At 44.9% G+C, this 21,120-nt stretch overlaps 1 protein-coding gene across 1 annotated transcript in view; it reads left to right on the top strand.

Annotated features, from left to right (window-relative positions):
* The first annotated feature begins 1,841 nt into the window (after nt 1-1,841).
* Nucleotides 1,842-21,120, top strand: part of DTX4 (deltex E3 ubiquitin ligase 4) — a 38,044-nt gene continuing 18,765 nt past the window's right edge. Inside the window, exon 1 of the mRNA XM_053397886.1 lies at nt 1,842-2,958. Within this exon, the coding sequence (XP_053253861.1) occupies nt 2,748-2,958 (211 nt within the window). The 5' untranslated portion in view covers nt 1,842-2,747. The remainder of the gene's footprint in view (nt 2,959-21,120) is intronic.

The raw sequence follows: 21,120 nt of genomic DNA, 5'->3' as shown, positions 1-21,120 counted from the left end.
TTCTACTGTTTACTCTTTCTAGAGACACGCTAGCTTTTAAAACTGTTAAGTGCTTGCAATATGTTATCCAAACATTTTCAGGTAAGATGCTGGATTATGGCTGTGATGGGAAAACACTTTCCTTCTCTTGTTTTTCCCCTCCTTTCCCTGTAGTTCGTGGTTTTGCCTACAACATGAAATCATCAGATAATGAGTTCCCCTTCCCTCCTGCTCCATATTGACTACTGCTGGTGGGAAGCAGGGAAATATCTATAATAAAGAAACATGTGTTATAAGAATTCTAAGGTCCCAAATACAAAATAAACAAGGCGAACAGATACATAAGTACATAAACCACATGTCTGAAATAGTACAGGAGAGCAGTCTGAAGCCATTTTGACTCCCAAACCATTTTGACTCCCAAATTGACCTCAAATATTTCTCTGCAAGGAGGAAGGAAACAGGAAAGCCTCTCTGTTGTCTTTTGCTTACCTGTCTTAAGGGCGTATTTGTGTATGAATAGAGCGAGCCTGTGACCTGGTTTCAGGAATTAAAGTATTTACCCTCACAAAAGAATGGCCAGGCTGCTCAGGTAAAGCAATCAGTGACCATTAACAGATATCCTGGCCACATGTATATATTAGATTCAGGCATGCACTGAATTCATACTTAATGATACAGTCATACCTCAGGTTAAAGTTGCTTCAGGTTGAGCATTTCCGGGTTGTGCTCCACGGTGACCTGGAAGTAACAGAACATGTTACTTCTGGGTTTCGCCACTTGCACATGCACAGACGCTCAAAATGACGTCACGCACATGTGCAGAAGCGGCGAATCGCAACCCGCAAACACACACAGATGTGGGTTGCGTTCTCTTCAGGATGCGAACGGGGCTCCAGAATGGATCCCATTCGCATCCAGAGGTACCACTGTACAGCCTAACTGACTTCAAACACTTGATGTGAAGTTAAAAATAGGATGTGTAAAGCACTTTGTACACGGAAAAGAGCTTTTGACATAATTCCAAATAAAATATTTCTAGATCATACTAATATGGCCACCAGAATTTTTAGCTTCCTTGATTTGCTTTGATCCAGCCTCTAAGCAATGACCACAGGTGGTTGTTTTTTTTAAAAATTGGAATTGGCTTCTACACTAGCAAGATAGATTAGAAAAAGGTAGAATTGTCATATTTAAAACGAACATTGTGGCATCCTTAAAAATTAACAAATTTATCATGGCATAAGCAAATGGACTACACTCCATTTCATCAGATGTGTGAATCCTGAGTTATAGCGTACATATGTCCCTGTAACTCAGGATAACACGTTTGAAGGCTTATGCCGCAATGGTCTTTAAGGTGCCACAGCTACGCCCCTGGAAAATATCAGAAAGCTGTGCTTTTTAGGAGAGAGGACTAACGTTGCATTTTAAAGTTACAAAATTATTTAACAGGGAATGACCCAAAGGAATGCTTCGTCGCCACTGCCGCCTCTGATCTCAGCTGTGAAGGAACTACTCTCACATCCAACTGCTTCACCTAATTTTCCTCTCTGCAAATGCTGGAGGGCACTAGAGGCTGCAGTGAGGAGCTGTGGCAAATCAGCGGGCCTGGCTGGAAAGCAATGGCACGGGCGATTCTGCAGACGGGCCTTTCCTCGCATGCACGTTCTCTTGCTTTTCCCTTCCTCTTCTGCTTGCTCGTGGTGGCAAGTGCCACCCCCCTGTTTTGCGTGCGATGGTTCAGTCCCTCCTGCCGCTGCTTCGTTTTCTACGGTCAGCAGATGGCGCCCTGATGCTGGCCAGAGGGGTGGGCTTAGGGGCGGGGGGCCGAGCATGAGGTAATGGTGGTGAGAGGAGGAGGAGGAGGAGGAGGAGGGAGCTCGCGCGCTCGAGACGTCGCGTTCCCGGGGAGCTCGTGCTGCGGCTCCTACTCCAAAACCTTGCTAAGGCAGGGAAGTTGTAGCGGGAGAGGCTGCGGGTTGCAATAGGCAGGAGTGAAGTGCCCGTGCCGTGCAATGGGTGATTGTTTCTCCGCTGTGGAAAGCGGGCATCGCGTCTGGTGGAGGCTTGCATTTCTCCTGCTGTGCCGAGAAAATCCCACTCACCCGGATTCCTCGTAGAAAGGAGGCAGGCAGAAAAGCAACAGGGAGGTGGAGCTGGAGCGATTGCTGCATCTAGTGCACGGGGAGGAGGAGGAGGAGGGGGAAAACTAGAGCATGAAATTCCGAGAAGGGCTCGCTGAGAAGGATCCCCCGTGCAGCTGCAGAGAGGAAAACAGGAGGAGGAGATGCAACTGGTGTAACTGAGTCACCCTCCTTTCGCTGTAAAGATAGTGAGAAATTCCCCTCGGAGCCACTTTACAGAGCAAATGACGGAACCTGCTTTTCCAGCTCGCTGAGTGGATGGATCCTTGTTATTTTTTAAATGCATGCATTTTTATAGGCAGTGAAGCAAGAGTCTTCAAGTGGGTGGGATGAGAGCTTTAGAAGCCTTTTTTAAAAAGGTGCATGAAGCGAGCAGAATCGAGGCGCTTGTGAACCCCGCAAAGCCCAGCTCTTCGCTGCCAGGGAGAGAAAGGGAGAGATTTGACAAGAGCAAGATCTGGAACTGATCCAAGAAGCAGCCAGCCAGCTAGTGGCCGTGACGTTGCAGAGTTTAAAGGGGGTAGATGAGACCGATCGGACGCTGACCGGGCGAAAAGGGGCTCCTCCGGGCGCCGCTTGGGATCGGGAGAGCTTGCTTGCTTGCAGGAGACCGCCACCAATATGCTGCTGGCTTCGGCCGTGGTGGTTTGGGAATGGCTGAACGAACACGGGCGCTGGAGACCCTACAGCCCCGCCGTGAGCCACCACATCGAGGCGGTGATCCGATCCGGGCCGAGAGTCGGGGGAAGCGTCGTCCTAGGCCAGGTGGACAACCGCCTGTCGCCTTATATCATCGACCTGCAGTCCATGCACCAGTTCCGCCAGGACACGGGTGAGTGTGCCCCGGCGTGGCCTGGAGCGCCCACCCCACCGCGTGGCCCGGGAGCCGGTCCTCGCCTCCCTTTCCCTTCCCCGGCCGGTCCTACCTCTCCCTCCCTTGCCTGACAAAAGGCCACACCGGGGATCGAACCCCTGGGATCGAGAGACGTGGTGTCCAAAGTAATCTAGGTGGAGATCCGTGGTGGGATCAGCCCCTCGATTGGCGCGGGAGGGGAAGGCGGCGTAAGAGAGGAACCGATGGGGAGGCTGGAGAAGGAGTCGCCCGAGGTGGGTGCGCGCGGTACGCTGGCGTGGCAGAGGTCCCTAACCCGCCTGGCGACTGCGAAGGCAGAAATGAGACGAGGGAGCTCATCTAAGGGTTTCTCGGCCACCTGGATGTCTTCGGAGTTCCTCTTTAACCTGGGCAAACCTTGTACTTTGGATTAACGCGAGTGCAAGTTTGGGAACTGCCTGCGCAGCCCAGTCATATTCACAGCCGAAAGTGCCGTTGCTAGTTGGTCTCAGGTGCCTTGCTTAGCCTTCATGAACTCCCAAGCGCTTGCATACCTGCAAAGGAAAAGCAAGTGTGCGACTGCGGGGTGGCAAGGGCTTTCTGGGCCACAGGCAGTATTGGGGGGAGTTTACTTGGGAGTAAACTCCATTGGGCTCAGTGGGATTTAGTCCTGCGTAAAAATGCATAGAATTGGACTTGCGTGTGCCTCAGAACAGAGAGGAAACATAGTTGGATCACCTAGGTCCAGGGAAGATAGTGTGAAGATTGGGAGAATAATATGGGATATATTGGAACTTTTTAGGTACTGGGTCAGAGCAAGACCGAGCAACAAGGAAAACCAGAATTTCATAATAGCCATTCCCCAGGAATCGTGAAGAAATATTATGTTCACTGTACTCAAAATCTTTGCACTGCATTTTAAGTGGTCTGGAGTCAGTTAACCCCCCCTCTAAACTAATGCAGTTTAGAATATCCCACTTCCCCTGTAATTGTGGATTGACAGGCAGTGACAGATAGTGGTTTACTTACCCAGGATGATTAAAAGGTTGTTAAAGAGTAGCAACAAATCCGAGTGAAATGAAACTGTGTTTGCACCCTGAGGGTTTTCTACTCCTCCTTCACCCTGGAGTCTTGGAAAAAACAACAACTCATATGGCTCTGAGTGGATGGATGTTTACTACTGGTTCTGACCAAAATAAATGTTTAGGGACATTCATCAAGGATATATGCTAACCTTTAGAACTCGTGTGTGAAAAATGGAAGTTATTTCCATTTTCTGTCAGTTGTCTGCTTTCTTTCAGTTTTCTTCTGTCAGCTAGGGTTGGGGGGGGACCCACAAGGCTGGAATAGTAGTGTGATATTGAATAGCAAACCGAATAAAGTCCTGCTGATTGGCAGGGTTTGGAAACGTTGGTTGAGATGTGGGTGTTGCTGCTGCTGCTCTTGCTCTCCGCCCCCCCCCTTTATAAGCACCTTGATCAAAGGATTTACCGGAGGGGCTGAATGCCGCTAGTTAAAATGTTCTTGAAATACCTTCAGTGATGCAATTGCAGTCTCGTGATTGAAGGGGGGGGAAATCAATTGTAGGTGTGGAGAGAGAGAGAGAGACTGAGTGCTGTCTTTGCTGACAAGAGGAAAATACCCTGGGAAAGCCATCAGCCTCCTTGGCTGGGAATCCCGGTTTGCTACTGCCAGTGAGCTCACGTCAAGAAGAGGTAAAGCTATTGGATCAGGAGGAGAGCTGGGAGGAGATAACAGGTGAATCAGGCCACCACAGTGCATAGGAATGAGAGCCTCCCCTTCTGGTGCAGCAGACTGCATTTTGGATAGACTGAAGCTAGATGAGGGAGGAAGAGATGTTGAAAGCAAGACAGAGGAATTGAACAGGAATATTTTAGGGAAGGATGCTCTAACTGAACAGAAGAAGGACGAGAGAAGGAGGCTTACAGCTCATCTGAGGGCAAGGGGGACACTGCAAGAGATCTACAGTCAGTTTTCTAACTTTGGGTGCTGAGAAGCTGGAAATATTTCTAAATATTCCATTCAAGAGAGCTCTGAAAATGTAATAAACCAGCATCCTATGGCCATTTGATCTGCTCGCTCCAGGGCTTAAGCAAACCCTGTATCTGGTCTGTCATTTTGAAGGAGCGTTTTCCCCGCCCCCATCATCTCTAAGTATATTTTACCTTCAGTTTATTTTAAAATAAAAGTGATATTTTTTTATTTAAAAAAATGACAGTATGAAGAGAATCAAAATCAGTGGAGTCCTCTAACACCTTAAAGCAACCTTTGCCAACCAGGTGCCCTCCAGATGTGTTGGACTGCCATCAGCTGCTAGGCATTGCAGTCCCAAACCTTTGGAGGGTGGCAGGTTGGTAAAGGCTGCCTTAACAAATGGCACATACTGTATATATTGTGGCCTAAGCTTTTGTAGGCAGAGGCCCAGTTCTTCGGACATACATTATTGCCTTTATCCCTCTTTCCTAGCAAAAATGGTTTCTAAAGCATCTTACAGATATAAAACAGATAGGAAAATACAATAAACAAATGAAAATCAGTTTAAACACAAAAACAAGTAGCTTAAGACTTAAATAACTTCACAGTCACTCTAAAGAGCAGGTACCCAAGTTATGAAAGGAGATTCTGACTAAACAGTTTCTGACGCTAAGAGTTGGTTGACACAGTGGCACAGACTCCCACAAGAGGTTGTAGACTCTCCTTCACATTGGAGGTTTTAAGTTGAGGCTGGATGACCACCTGTCTTGTATGCTTTGTACAATTCTGTGATTCTATCCTTTTGAACACAGGTAAGAAGCTGACGGCCCAGGCCTCCCTAGGACCACACAGAGGGTATCATTACAAATAGATACGTGTAGTCTTCATAGTAGGGACTCTCAAGCTGAGCTTTAATGCACTGTGGAGAATATACATCCCCAGTACATCCATGACTGTGATAATCATTCCTACAACAGCATCACTAGTAACTATCTGAAGGACTTCCACTCTGCCCTTTCTTTCTTGGTGCCCTGTATGCTAGGAACTGCCTTCCAGAACACTTGCATGATATCACTTCTCTTACTTCATTTAGACATGTGAATCCCAGGTGAGGAACTGGAAGCCCACATCCTCGCTACGATTTGCGGGGCCTTCCTATCTAGCCCACAGACTACTCCAGCATCAGTTAGGCTTGAAAACAGTTTCCCACAGAAGGCTTTCAAGGCCAAATGCAGTGTATACGTTTGTGTGTGGGTTGGGGGACAGGTCGTAGCTGGAGAATGAAGGGTTAACACTTTCCCATCTGCAGTCTCCATGAAGATCAAAGCCCTCCCTCCTTTGCCAATTAGTCTTGGAAAAAGCTAGAATGCTTCCCCCCCCCCAAGCCCAACTGCTGTGGGGGGGGGTGAGAGCAAAAATTTGTGTATGTATGTATGTGTTTGTGTGCATATATGTATGTTCAAACAGTGTGTGTGTGCTGAGCTTGTGCCAACACTGACCTAGTGTGCTTTGGGGGCACACTGGCAATGCAAGTGTGCCCTCAAGGACCTACAAGTTTGGTCCTGAGAGAGCATAGCCTCAGGTGGAAAATGATTCCCCACCCCAGTACTAGATCAACCAATCCATTAACTTACATGGATTAAGCTTTAGTTTATTATCCCCCATTCAGCCCACTATTAACTCCAGAGACAGTTTGAAGAATCAATTGCCTTCCTGGGCTACAAAAGAAGATTACTGGAGGTCATTGGCCTACTTCTCCCAATAGTTTGATTTTGAAAGGTGTGGCACTCCACAGGTTAATTCCCATAAGGTTGGAGCTGCAATTTCCTGTCACCCCCTTCAGCTACCAGCCTATCTGTTAGAAGCAGATGCCTCTCAGGCAGTCTGGAAGGATACCATGGGAGATGGTTCTGAAAGCTGAAGAAAAGTCTGCAAGGTTCAACAGGGACACACTCCCTCCATTTGTCTCCTGCTGAAGGTTGTCAACTAGCATGACTAAAATGGTTCTAGATCTTATCTGGGCATCCTGCAAGTAACATTTCGCCTTCACACACCATCTGTATGGCTTGTTTCAGGTGCCCACGCTGCCCTGCCACAGAATTTACTGCCACAAATACTTTCCTGCCAGGGTTTGGGAGTGCTATGTAAATCATGCTCCTCCCAGCCCACCAAACAGTTGTGACACCCCACCTACCTAAGCGTCCTCCCATTGCTATATGTACCCCCCACCCAGGGGCCAAAAATGCACCCATCCACCCAATAATGCTTTATTTCCCCTCTGGAATCATGAGAGTTGAGTATTCTGGGGCCTTTCCACGATAAGGCCTAGTTGCCTTCTTCTGCTGTACCCTTTGAAGCCCGGCCTTGAAGGCAGGCTGTGAAGTGGAGGCATTCATCCCTGTGGAGCTGAAGTTACCTCACAACTGTGAAATGAAATTCATCTCAGAGCCTTGATGCATGCTTTCTTCCTCTCTGCATGAAATATGGGCACCCACATAAAGAATGTTTGGTGTGTGGATAAAGTGTTAGGAGCACAGAAGACTTATGGGACCGTTTGTGTGCTGCTCGGAGCAGTGCAATAGCTGCCTGGAGTGCATATGTTAGGAACCCCAGTCTGGAAATCTAGCTCTGCTATACTAGTGGTATAGCAAGTGGTAGAGCGAGTTAAGAGTGTGAACTATGGAGTGGGTATTCCTGATTCATATATCAACGTCAGCCGAAGCTGGACAGTTTTAGTCCATCCAGGGCCTTTTTAGTTGTGGGACACTGGTTGTGGAACTCCTTCCAAAAGAGCTTTCTTCCTTCAGGCTTTTAGTATTCTTTATTTAGTCTTGCTAATTAATATGGCACGTAACAGGATTGTTAGAAGGAGTGTTAATATGGCCTGCCCACGTTTACAGAGCTGGTAGAAGGATTAACAAGGTAATGAAGATGTACTGCCTTGGACACTCAGTAAAAGAGCTATTACCTGTCTTGCATGCCTACTGCTTGCTGTGGCTCCCAGCACCCCTTCAGCTGCCATTTTGATGCAACATATTCACGCATATCAGCACACATATATCATGTCATAAGGAACTATCAGTGAGCAGCAGATGGATGCTGAGGCAAAGGCAGTAGCAAAGCAAGGCAACAGGCAAAGTCTTGATTGTGGCTTTCCACCTGTCGATTGTGAAACAGACTTGTAAGGTTAAACTTATTGCCTGAATTATCAGATATTCATCAACTGAAGGGATAGCTAACCTTCAGCATGCCAGATGTTTCTGAACTACAGTTCTCATCATCCCTGACTATTGGCCATGCTGGCTGGAGCTGTTGGGAGTTGGAGTCCAGCAACATCTGGAGAGCCACAGGCTAGCCACCCCTAATATCCTGGTTCAGGAGTTGCCGTGTTTGAGTGCCCAGAACCTGTCAAAACATGAGAATGGTCTGGCCTTGCAAGACAAAAAATAATCTAGCTGAGCATTCTGTGCACTAGCCAGATGCTATGGGAAAGCTTACACTGTGAACTTGTGAGAGATTGCTATGTCTGTCAGGGGCAGTCCTACCGTTAAGCAGAGAGAGGCAGCTGCCCCAGGCAGCTGAATTTTAGTGTCATAAAAGGGACAGAAACTTGTTAAGCTATTCAATTTGAATCAACATATTTTTACTCTCAAGGAGTGGCACTTTTGGATTTTGTGTCTCTGGCACCAAAATAACATGGCAAGTATTTGATCCTATGCACGTTGACTTGAGAGAGGTGTGTGCGGTACCATTTGCCTATGGTGATCTTATCCTATCCTCCATGAATTCAGCTCGCCCATTTAAAAAAGGAATTGGTGTTTGGTGACCATCCGTAAACCATGTGGAAATGAACTTTGTAAGCTGAGTATGCATTGCGTGAAGAGATAGTTAGAGAGAGTTTGTCCGCCAGTTGTGGCTGATCAATTTCATTGGGCACTTTAATGCCCAAGTTATAGTGTTTACACACACACACATAGGAATTTATAGGCAGAGCTTTTGCCATCCTGATAAAGGAAAATTGTGAAGGATGCAACAATTGCACTGATATTGATGGATCATCTGCAGAATTTGGTTGTGCATATCTGTACATTTGTATAGATGTGGATGGTGCCTCTAAAACTAGCATTCTGGCCACTCCATTCCTCAGCATGGCGGATGTGGGCCGAACATTGTGATGCAATTACTACTGAAGGAGTTAGCACTGCAGGGTGTGCTTTTGCTCCCGAGCCATTAGCATGCAGGCCACCTCTTGTCTGTGTGGTGGTGGCCTGGGCTCCCTCACTCCCCACCCCTTCCCTGAACTCACTCCCTTCCTCTTGAATAAAAGCACTGTCCTTCTCCTCTTTGAGTGGTTGCCACGGTGATAAGAGCCATGTGTCTGCCTGTCCTTCCACCTCCCTCGCTGAATTTTGCTGAAGCAAAGTCAAACTAATTTTGAAGTCTAAGCTCGTCCCATCTTGGCGCTAGAACCAGTGGGTCAGGAAAGAAAGTGGGCCAGGCAGGCTGCCGGCCTGTCTATAGGCCTTTGTCAGCTCTGAGACAGGCAGAGATTAATGTTTGCTTTGCTCTTGGAAAAGGAAAGGCTGAAGAAGAATACCAACAAATAAACAAAAGTTTCCTTCAAATCTAGCAGGGTCTCTGCAGTTAGGGGAGGCATTCATTTGCCTGAGGAAAAAACAGTAAAGGATTTCTGCCCATTATGTTTAGAATTTTATCTAGAGACTCATTCCTTTGTCCTTATATTTCACTTTTGATATTCAGGGTGTTTTGTAGGACTTCAACTCACTTGTGAATTTGTTATTCCTCCCATTTTACAGATGGGGGTTACAGTGGCCATGTCAACAGTGGATGGGAGGAGAATTAGTGCAGGCAGAATTTCCCACACATGACCAATTAAATGCATTGCATGAGTGAATCCAGATGTAAGACCATGTCCTGAGGGACATATCAAAGACATATCTTATTAAAGGTACCTCATTTTATTCTCACAGCAGCCTTAGGTGAAGTCACCTATTACGTTTCATGACTGAGTGGGGACTTGAACCCACATCTCCCTGGTTAAGACAGACAAGTCTATCCACAGTGCCTTTCAGGTGTCCTATAAAGCCATGGTTGAGTTCATATTTGAACCCTGGTTGATTCAACACATTGCACTAGGTCTGATGAATTATATAGTACAGTTCATCATCTAGCTTGCTTTCCAGGTCTGAATAAAGAACATAACCCCTGCATCCTATACTTCAAAAAATATTTGAATTCAAAAAATATTTGAATAAGGAGGCAGCAAGAGACTTGGGTAAAAGCATTAAAGAGCATGGTGGGTTTTGCTCTGCATGTGTATGAGAAAGAGACTACAAGCTTTTAAGCACCAAGAGAAGTGTTTTAGCATTTCAGATACTTTTTTCTTTCTTTCTGGTTTGCTCTTTAGCTGTTTGGGTTTAATTTGTTTTTGTTTTCCAATATTTTGCTACATTTACATGTTGGATTTAAATTGTGTGTATATGTTTTGTGTGAATTATTTTTTATTCACACTCCTGTGCTCCATCGTGGCATCTTTTGATGAAGTGTGGGTAGCAAATATTTTGAATTTTTAAAGAAAGAAATATAAATCCCATAAATTCCAGTAAGCGTGGGCTCATAAGTTTGATGAGCAGTCATGTTAAGACTGCTTGAAACAATTCTTACTGTGAATACTTGTCCAATAAGTTGCTGCTATAAGGTGCAGCGCTAGACATGTGAAGGCTTGTGGCAGCGTACATAAAAATGGGAGGGGAACCCAATTTTCCACCTATTTTTCTATGCCCCCCCCCCAGTTTGGGGGGAAATGAACAGGAGGAGAAAATTTCCCAGGCCTTCATATCTCTGTTAGCACTGCTCTCCCTTTCTCTGTTCCTCCTCATCTGGCGTGTCCCTGTTATAGCAGCAGCAGTACAGAATCCAGCCATGATGGGTAGTAAGTCATCATACAGAGGCCATTTCCAGCAGTCCACCTTATTCGAACTAAAGTCTTCTCAGGAGTGAGGTGGGAGCTGTAACAGCTTCATGGTCTGGTCCCCATCCCAACCACCCCAGTGCTTTTTGCTCTTTTCAGGGACTGTTCACAAGACAATACTAACATTAAGAAGAACCAAGTTGGATCAGGCCAAAGACCTCTCTAGTTCAGCTTTTTGTTCTCGCTGTTGCCAACAAGATGCCGCTGCTTGAGAAGGGCTGTATCCCAGTGGCAGGACATCTGCTTTGCATGCAGAAGGTCTTGTGTTTGATCCCTGGCATTTCCAGATAGCACAGGGCTAGATGAACCAATGAACAGATTCTGTATCAAGCAGCTTCTATGGGAAACCCAAAAAGGAGGATATGAACTCAACAGCACTGTCTTGCTCATGGTCCCCAGCACCTGAGTGTGTTACTAGAGGCAAAATTGCCACCAGGACTCATAGCCATTGATGGTTTTATCCTCCATGAATTGAATATATGTAATTACGGTACTCCAGACTTAGTCCGTTCTAAATTAATTACTGCAGAATAAATACAGTCACTAATACAAATTAGAATTCCTATTCCACACTTTAGGACTACTCTTCTCTATTTTACTAAGTGTGCATCCTGCCAGGCTCTGGGGTTGGTTACCACTCCTTGCATTGTGTGCATACTGCATAGACACAGGGTGAGGAAATAAGGTTGCCTTTCACATATTTCAAGGAGCACTGTGGGTACACACAGTATTCAGGTACAATCCTCTCCCCCCCCCCCGTAATGTGTGAAGTCTTCATCATTTTTTGCCATGACTAATGGAAGGCACACTAATATTTACCTGGACTGACACTTCAGGTGGGGGGGGGAGGGAGAACATACTCTTTCAAGGACAAGGTGTAATTCTGTTCCCGGTGCTCTTTAAACTCCTCTGATTGAGAACAGATAGACACAAAAGTGCATTAAAAATCCATTAAAACTGGAGTAATTATGCATGTGAACATAGGCCAGATCCCATTAAATGTGAGTGGGGTTGTTCAGATCTTTTTTAAGGTTAGGATACCAGGCCGGTTTTTGGCAGCCAAAGATCTACTGGCTCCTTGAGAAAGGGGAATGCTGTCAATATCCTGTTGAGAAGCTGCCTCTGAGGAGGGTGGGCAGAAGTCCCCTCACACCCCAGACTGAATGAGCGATTGTTCTGCCTGTCTCCCCTCCTCTCCCTCTCCAGTTGCTATGAATGTTGTTGTTTAGGGTCATTAAGGAGTTCTGATGGTAGAGGGGTTGTGACCCTGGCAAGGTCTTGAATAGCTATTGTCCCTTTTCTTCCCTTGTTGAATGGGAGGCTGAAGGCCTGATTCAGAATGACCCAGGGAGTGGCGGGAGGATTTTCCCACAAGGTTGATGGATGGAGCCAGATGCTGAAATTCCAGCAAACCCCCCCCCCCATGCTCGTTCCTTCCCCTTCTTGTGATGGATTATAATAAATTATAGGGTTTGCACTAGCGGTACTGCGGTTTAGCTTGTAACAGGCTTCTCCATTGTATTGCCTGATTATTTCTTAAGAGTCCACCTCCCCACATAATTTCTTCAGAAAATGCCCTTTCTGCCTGAAATACCTTGTTATGGTGTGTGTGGTCTTCCCTGATCCATGGTATTTACTTCGCTCAAGCCTAAGGAGGCAAGGAATTCTTAAGAGATCAAAACAGGGAGTGGGGGGAATATCCAGGTGTTAGCCATAGAAAGCTGGTTGCCTTTATTAATTCATGCCCACCTTCTTTCACCCCAGCAATAAATTCTTCAGACATTTTAATGGAACAAAATCCAATCACAGCAGCGCCTTTCTTTTGTGACGTGCTTGCTACAGTGCATTTGCTGCTAAATTATAAAGCATTTCATGTAATTCAGGCTTAAACTACAATCAACAGAATAAATGATCCAGGTTTATCCTTTCCTTTTCATTGTTTGATCACTTGCTAATCCAGAGTGTTCAGCCATCTGTGCCAGGCACCTGTTCCTTGTGCAACTTTGCATGGTGCTGTTACTCTCAGAAGCAATTTCTGGAACTGCTCAGGGTGGTGGAGGCTGCTTTCCATAAATTGAAACCCCAAATCACCTTGGTGCCACAAATCCACTTTTGTTTGGAGTTGCAGATTCTGGGAGTGATGTGGCACATCGTTTGATGATGAGTTATTCTCCATTGGCATTTTAACCATTAACAAAAGGTAGCAAATCTGTTTTTTTATATTTGATCCGCTTTGTTTGTTGAGCTGTTCTTCTTCTTCTTCTTCTTCTTCTTCTTCTTCTTCTTCTTCTTCTTCTTCTTCTTCTTCTTCTTCTTCGGTATTCTTTTATATACCACAGAATCAATAAACATATATCTACGTGGTATCTATACTTCAGTTAAAACCAAAACAATATGACTAATAAGATCAAAGCAAAATACATTAAAGGAATGGAAGTGAACAAAATGAATCATCTGATATGAACGTTATAAGAATAATAATTTATTTTCATGTGAAGGCTTGCTGAGATAACAAAGCCTTAAGTTGACGCCTGAAACTCATTACAGACAACTGGCGTTTGATTTCATTTGGTAGAGTTCGATAATCCTGGTGCCACCAAACAAGCACAGTTGCTTGTTGAGGACAGTCTTATACTGCCAGGAGCAGTCAGACTTGCCTCAGTGGCTGATCGCAAAGACAGGGCAAGGGTATAGGGGATGCGGTGATATTTTAAGTGCACTGACCTTGGGTTGTTCAGGGCTTTATTATGTACTAATAGTAAGTCCTTGAAGATAGCTTTGGTTGTTTACTGACAGCCAGTGCAAGTCCCTCGTCACAGGTGTTATTGGGTGTGGGCGCCTGACAATGTATAACAGTGTTCCCCAACCTTGGGCCTCCAGCTGTTTTTGGACTACAATTCCCATCATCCTTGACCACTGGTCTTGCTAGCGAGGGATGATGGGAGTTGTAGTCCAAAAACAGCTGGAGGCCCAAGGTTGGGGAACACTGATGTATAACATCCAGGCTGCAGAATCTACCTCACATAAATAGAGATGGGTATCCTCAAGGTTACCTGTGCTTTTGAACCACCATAGCTAACCTATCCCAATCCAGGAATGGTTGTGGTGGGGACACTGGCTGAAGCTGGTAAAAGGCATTCTTCACCACTGAACCTCAAGTGACTGAGCTGGAGCAAGAGTACTGTGTACCTGCTCCTTCAAAACGAGTTCCACCCCAACTGGCTTATCTCCCTGATACGGGAACGTCTCATCCGTAGTGCTTCTATCTTGCCAGGATTTAAATTTAGTTTATTGGCCCACATTGAGCCGAGCACTGCATCCAGGCACTGGGCCAGAACTTTCATGCACTCACTCAGCTCAGGTTCTTGCACCAATGTACCCTTACCTTTCAAGACGGCCTAGCCTCCTATTTCTGTGTGGAAGCAGGACTGGAATAAAAGAAGAAGTGAAAAGTCAGTCAGCCCTGTTTTTGTGCAGGTATTTATTTGGAATCATGGGGCAAAGGTCATTTTGGCTCTGGCATTCCACCCCCCACCCCCCACCGCCCTTTTGAAAACATTTGGGCAGACACATTCAGTAGTCACTGTAGTTTGTCACTGCCCTAATTCAGACCTTGCAGTCTTCCTTATTCGCTTGGAGAAAGGCAATTTGCATCTGCTTCTCTCTCTCTCTCTCTCTCTCTCTCTCTCTCTCTCTCTCTCTCTCTGTGTGTGTGTGTGTGTGTGTGTGTGTGTGTGTGTCTGAAAATGTGAGCAGGATTGGGCAGCACCCCCTACATGTTAAAGTCCTCTACGAGAAAGGAATTACCGGTACCAGATAAGAAGAAATGATCTCTTTGCTAACCAGCTCAACTAAGTGGTTGAGTCTCTAGAATTATCACAGCATTTGTCTCCTGGGGTACTTCAATATTTGATCATCCTTTTCTCACTTTGCAATGCAAAGGTAATACTTGTTTAACAAGGAAGGAGGAGAAAAACACACTGATTTAGAAATATTTCGGGGTGCCAGCTAGCCCACCTTGAGCTTTTTTGTTTTGATTAGCTTACTCAAGTTTAAACTAAAATCTACACAATTGCTAAATTAAGTATACAACATTTACTTCATTATAATAATAGCTTTTATTTTTCCCAGTTCCTTGTTCTGGGCAGAGCCCTGGTAAATATAGGTTGTAGTGGTGTATAAACTAGATCTTACTCAGTGTCCTCTTCTGAACTAGGTTTTTTTCTGGGGAAATTGCCAACTTTCCAATTTTGTACCACCCATGTATAAAACAAGTTGTGAAACTTGCTTCAGTAAATAGTCACCCTCTGTTTTGAATACTTTTTCTTTTAAAAGGAAATCCCCGGTCAAAAATATTTATTTGCCTGAGACTGTAGTTATAAACAGAGATAAGTGAATTAAACGTAATTCCTAAATATGAATAGTTTGCATTCTTCACATAATCTCTATAGTGGCTTTATATCCTTGCCTGCAAATTACATGTATTTTAGCTAATTATCCTGCTTTCCAGTCATCTGTATCCTCAGTGTGTATAGCAGTTTTAGTGACCAATTAGCAAGCGATCCAGACCAGATCAGCACTATTGTCAATTTATGTTTCAGTTTTGTCATTCACTGTCCCATAATAAATCTTTCTGTTCTCTCCTTCCCCATACAATAGGGTTGCCATTTCAAGAAGTAAAAATCTGGACACCCCCTAAAGTTGTTGAGTTTTTAAAAATTGTTTGTTTTTTAAAACTCAAATTGTTGAGTTTTTTATTTTTTAGGAAAACACACTTGCTTTTCTGCAATTGTAGGCTTAGCTTTTATACCCCTCCTTTTAGCATGTCCTGGATTAATACAGGTGTACCTGCCAACAATTAGTTTTACCCAAATTATGTCAAAGTAGTCAGATTATGCTTCTGCTAAAAGACACCAGCTGATAAAGGGCATGAGTCAGCCAGAATTATGTGTGTTTAAACCCCATTTGTTTAAATGGGAGGGTGAAGCATTTAGGGTGAGGCTTAGGCATTTAGGGTAAGTGATGAGAGAAATGCAGCCCCAAGCACAGCCATACTGGTTTATTCTGCCCTGTTCACATTTAAATGGCGGAAGGGTCTGATTTTTACACCAGAAGGTGTGTGCTGAGAGCTGAACCTATTCCCTCCTCCACTTTAACTCTCCACACTCCATCCTTAAGGGCATTTTTCTCCTGGCCCAGTCCACTTCCAGTAATGATCTGGTTGGGAGAAAAGTTCCTGGGGTGGTGGACTGTGAGAAATTAAAGGGGAGGAGTGGGAAGTTCTTCTCACCTGTTGTTGTTTAGTCGTTCAGTCGTGTCCGACTCTTCGTGACCCCATGGACCAGAGCACACCAGGCACTCCTGTCTTCCACTGCCTCCCGCAGTTTGGTCAAACTCATGTTGATAGCTTTGAGAACACTGTCCAACCATCTCGCCCTCTGTCATCCCCTTCTCCTTGTGCCCTCCATCTTTCCCAACACCAGGGTCTTTTCCAGGGAGTCTTTGAAGACAAACTGCCAATGTCTGCCTGCTTCAGTGGGTGCTTGGATCTCAGAGTATCACTCGACAAGCTGATTGAACTTCTGCACCAGGCAAAAAGAAAAAGAAAAGAAATAAACCCTCTTCTGCCTAGCAAGGTGGAATGTCAGGACCATGTGTCCTGGCTTATCCACAGACCTGTTGCAGGTCAACGGCTCGCAGAAGATGGCCATCATTGACCGTGAGCTGAAAATGCTCAATGCTGACATTGCCTCTCTACAAAAAAAACCAGAGTTGCTTCAAATAGCAGCCTCCGAGATAATAACTGCACCTTTTTCTGGCATGGAGGGCATCCAGAAGAACCATGTATTGACAGCTTAGACTTTGCAGTGAGGAACTCTCTTTTGTCTGCTACAGAGGGCTCAAAACACTTGTTCTCTCTCTCTCCGCCACCTGCAGTCCTGGTTTAAGGTGGGCAGTAGCTGACCAGTGAGATACAATTCGAAGACAACTCAGAGCGATCATACCTTAAGCCAGTCAGGTTGAGATTAAGACTCGTAACTGCTGCCTCACCGAAGTTCTTCAACATATAATAAAAGCATTAATATGTGAGAATCCCTTAACACCTCTAACATTTCCTTCATAGAATAGTCAACAACTGATTCTGTTCTTACACCCTTTGTTCTCTCATTTCTATCAATGATGTTGATTATAAGTGGAAAGTCCTCATTTCTCTGCTAGTGAGTTTTACCAAAACTTTTGAATTAGTAAATTTTCCTATGCAAATCTGGCTAACTTGTATAGAGTAATTTGCATAAGAAAAATCTCAGTTTACACTGTAGGGCCTGCACAGTGATCTAATTTAGCATATTTAATTTACTCACATTCAAATTAACAAAACTAAACACTTTGAAACTGCCATGCTTGCCTAATACTGAATTTGCATTTGGCATCCATTCACTGTTACTAATAAGAACAGAAAAGTTTCCCTCAGAAAAATAAAGGAGTGGAAAACTTCCGCCCCACGTCACTACCTCCATTACAGTGGTCAGTGAATGTGGAGCCATATGCATTCTCTCCTGTTGTTCTACTTGCTTGCCCTGTCTTAATTCAACAGGGCTCATCATTTTTGAACCTGGTAAACTGAGTGAAAGAAGATTTGCGGCAACAGTTGGAACAGTCACAATTATTGTGGTTGATGGGTGGCTTGCAATGATCTTTCACCTGTTCTGTCAAATAGTTTAGCAATGCATGCCTTTCCCACTGCCTTTTTAAAGGAGTAGTGAAAACAGCCTCTGAAGGAATTGCGATACCTTCTCTGTGCTCTTACGTTTGACAATCAGCTGCACAAGACCCTCTCATGATAATGTCCCTTACCTTGCAAATGAGTCCGCTCGCCAGAGTCACCCCTGATGATTGCCATTCTGTCACAGCATTTGATGACATAGCAGCTATTGACCACACAACTGCTTGCTTTCGAAGACTACACATGGGCTTGGAGGCCAGCCTAGGATGGGTGGGATTGATTGATTGATTGATTGATTATCTATCTAACTTGTGTTTCCTCTGCAAGGAAATTGAGGGCAGTGTACATAAGCTCTTCACACCATACATTTGTGAGGGGCACATGCCTCTCACCACTCAAGACTCCTGGGAACATTACCCTTTACAGAGCTACAATTCCCAGCAGCCTTAACAAACTACAATTCCCAGAAATATTTGGGCAAGGGAAAAGTCATGTGCTTTAAATGTATGGTGTGTACACTGCCATTGGTGGTCTCCCACGCAGGCACTGACCAGACTCAGACTTGCTTAATTTCAGTTGAATCATTTGCCTTCCAGCCTTTTGTTCCACCCCTGCCCCACTGCCATTCCCTCCATATCTTGGCTTAATACCCCACGATCCCCAGCCAGTGTGGCCATACTGGTTGGCGCTGATAGGAGTTGTAGTCCAAAACACCAGGAGGACAGTAAGGCTGCCGAAACCTGGTTATGCAGCAGAGAATTCACAAGCAGGAGAGGGATTGAACAATACCTCCCTCTTCCTTCCTGTTCTCCCCTGCAAATGCCCCCAACACTTGCATTAGAACTATGAGGTAAAGATGGGGGTTGGTGACCCTGCGTTTTCCTCATGTACTTTGTTCAGAGTTGCACAGGAAAAACTGGTCTGTTGGTGATGTCAGGGAAGACGGGGGGCTTATATTTCCCCTCATATTTGCCTTCTGCTCCTTAGGGGGAGGCCCACCCCTCACACATGAGAACCATGGATTTAATGCTTCAGAATGTAGCTAATCAGATTATCTTTAAGCCCATTAACTCTACTGCCAAAGATGAAATAGTTCTGAAATCTTGTTAGCAAGTTCTGTGGGTGAAATAGGGCAGTATGTCAGAAATCTCCAGCTACCTCTTTGGCCTGAAATAGGGTGTGTGTTTGTTGGAGCATGCCATCAAATTGTAACCTTCCTGTTGGGATTCATACATTATCTGCAACGATAACCTGCAGTTTCATTGCTAGCAGTTCCAGCCATTATTGCAGCTCTCCCCCTCAGCATAGTTCAGAACAGAAAGATATGGCAAGCTAGATATTTTTATATAAAGGAAACTGAAATAGTATAGAGCTAGGCCCATATATTTAGCAAAATGCCACAAGGAATAGCAACAGCCAGTGCTTTTTTTTTTCATAATTTTTTTTTTATGGATACTCTCATTTTCCTACTCAGATTGAAATACTGCCTCTCAGTGAGGCCAAACTTAGATTCACAAAATGTTTAGGGGTATCCATACCCCTGCGTCACCCCAGAAAAAAAAGCACTGGCAACAGCGATTCACATTTGTAGCTGCCTGTTTAAGTGCTGAATTGTTTCCTGCTTCCACATACAGTGGTACCTCGGGTTACAAACACTTCGGGTTACGCGTTTTCAGGTTGCACACCGTGGGAAACGCGGAAGTACCGGAAAGGGTTACTTCCGGGTTTTGCCGCTTGCGCATGCACAGAAGTGCCAAATTGCATCACGCGCGTGCACAGACGCGGCGCTGCAGGTTACAAACGCTGTGGGTTGCAGACATGCCTCCGTCACAGATTACGTCCGCAACCCAAAGTTCCACTGTATTGTGATACAGCTTTGGAGGTCAGCGGATTAATGCCAGCTGTGGAATAAGGGTGTGGTGGTTATTAACCTCTGGTGGTTGGATAAATATTCTGTCACTGGGTAAGAATCCCTTATCACCAGTCCTATAAGCTTGTGTGTCTTTTGTAGATGAAAACTGATGGGATCCTTGGTTACATCAATGGGCAGGAGTTAATGATGGTGTTATAATTAGTTAACACTAATGGCATTTCAATTATTGTGAAATAATGGTTGTGTACTTGAGACCTCAGGTGATTTTACCCAGGAGGAGAAAGATGCATTTAGAAACCGGGTCAGCAGTGAAACCGCAGAGATCAATTTCCTTCCCCCACCAATGTTTATTATGTCTTATTTTTCCCAGCAGTGCTGGATTGTTATTTCAGCAGCACCTAAAATTCTGAGCTGTGGTAGCTTACACATGTGAAGAGATGGGAGCACAAAAGCAGGGCCGTAATGCAGATTGTGTACTCGAAATACTCTTGGGAATAAGCATATATTTCTTTGCTTTTGCATAATTTATTCTGCTTCCAAAGAGTCAAAGAAGTTGGAGGGTTTGGGTTTTTTAAAAAAAGAATGTGGTGATTAAGAGGAGAAGTGGAAAGAGCATGGAAGATTAAGGATTGGTAGGTCACATGTGTGCAAGGGACAGGGAACTAATAAATAACAAGTGGAATCTGCAACAAAATGTTGCAGCGTGGAGTGCTGCCATTCAGAATTCAAGGCATTCCACCTCCCACCTCTTCCCTTCTCTCCCCCTGCCATGCCCAGTCAAGCAGCATTTGATGGCCAGTGAGCATGCTTTTTTGTAATCAGCTTTTTTGTGGCAGCGGAGCTCAAGTTTTTTCTTCAGAAATGTTGCTCGCCTACAGACCTCTTCTGTATGGGTGGCAGTATTTTGGCTGTGCAAGCAATGACACCCAGAGCCTGGACATAATAAATACAGTGAATTATATGGGTGGAGTGGGTGTGGGGACAAGGAGCTGAAGACTCGCCCTCAAGGCCACTTCAGAAGTTACTAGCTGCTAAGCATATCCCAGCATTTATATCACTATGAAAACATGATGCAGGGAGAAGGGAGGCAGTTGCAGTTCTGAGTGGCTTCTTTTGCAGTGTACACATGGTTAAGTAAACACATCTAGCCGGCACATATATCAACAGGATCCCATAAAAACACACAAAATACACGTCTTGTTTATTAATTAGTAACATGTGAAGCAGCCCACATATCAGTGGGAATCCTGTGTGGCCCCCCTTTCCTTTTGAAACTGCTCCAAGCACCACTCACGTCTTTCACCATTTTCACTGTAAGAATATGAATGTGGATCAAATATGAATATGAATCAAAACAAAGAGTGGGGGAGGACATTAAAAAGAGGTCACATTATTTTTGCAAAACCACTAGTACTTAAATCAGGAGTAATCACTGTGTTGTGGAACTGTATGGAAAGCAGTGCCTTCAAGTTCATAATGCACAGTAATTGACAGTGTATTAATAATGAATACTATGACTGATCTGTGCCAGTCTATTGGGTTGTATTCAGTTATGGTCCTTATGCAAATGGTAGCTCG

The sequence above is a fragment of the Podarcis raffonei genome, chromosome 1, assembly GCF_027172205.1.
Source record: "Podarcis raffonei isolate rPodRaf1 chromosome 1, rPodRaf1.pri, whole genome shotgun sequence".
Lineage (NCBI taxonomy): Eukaryota > Metazoa > Chordata > Lepidosauria > Squamata > Lacertidae > Podarcis > Podarcis raffonei.
The sequence above is the reverse complement of the archived record's forward strand: the minus strand, read 5'-3'. Positions and strand labels throughout refer to the sequence as shown.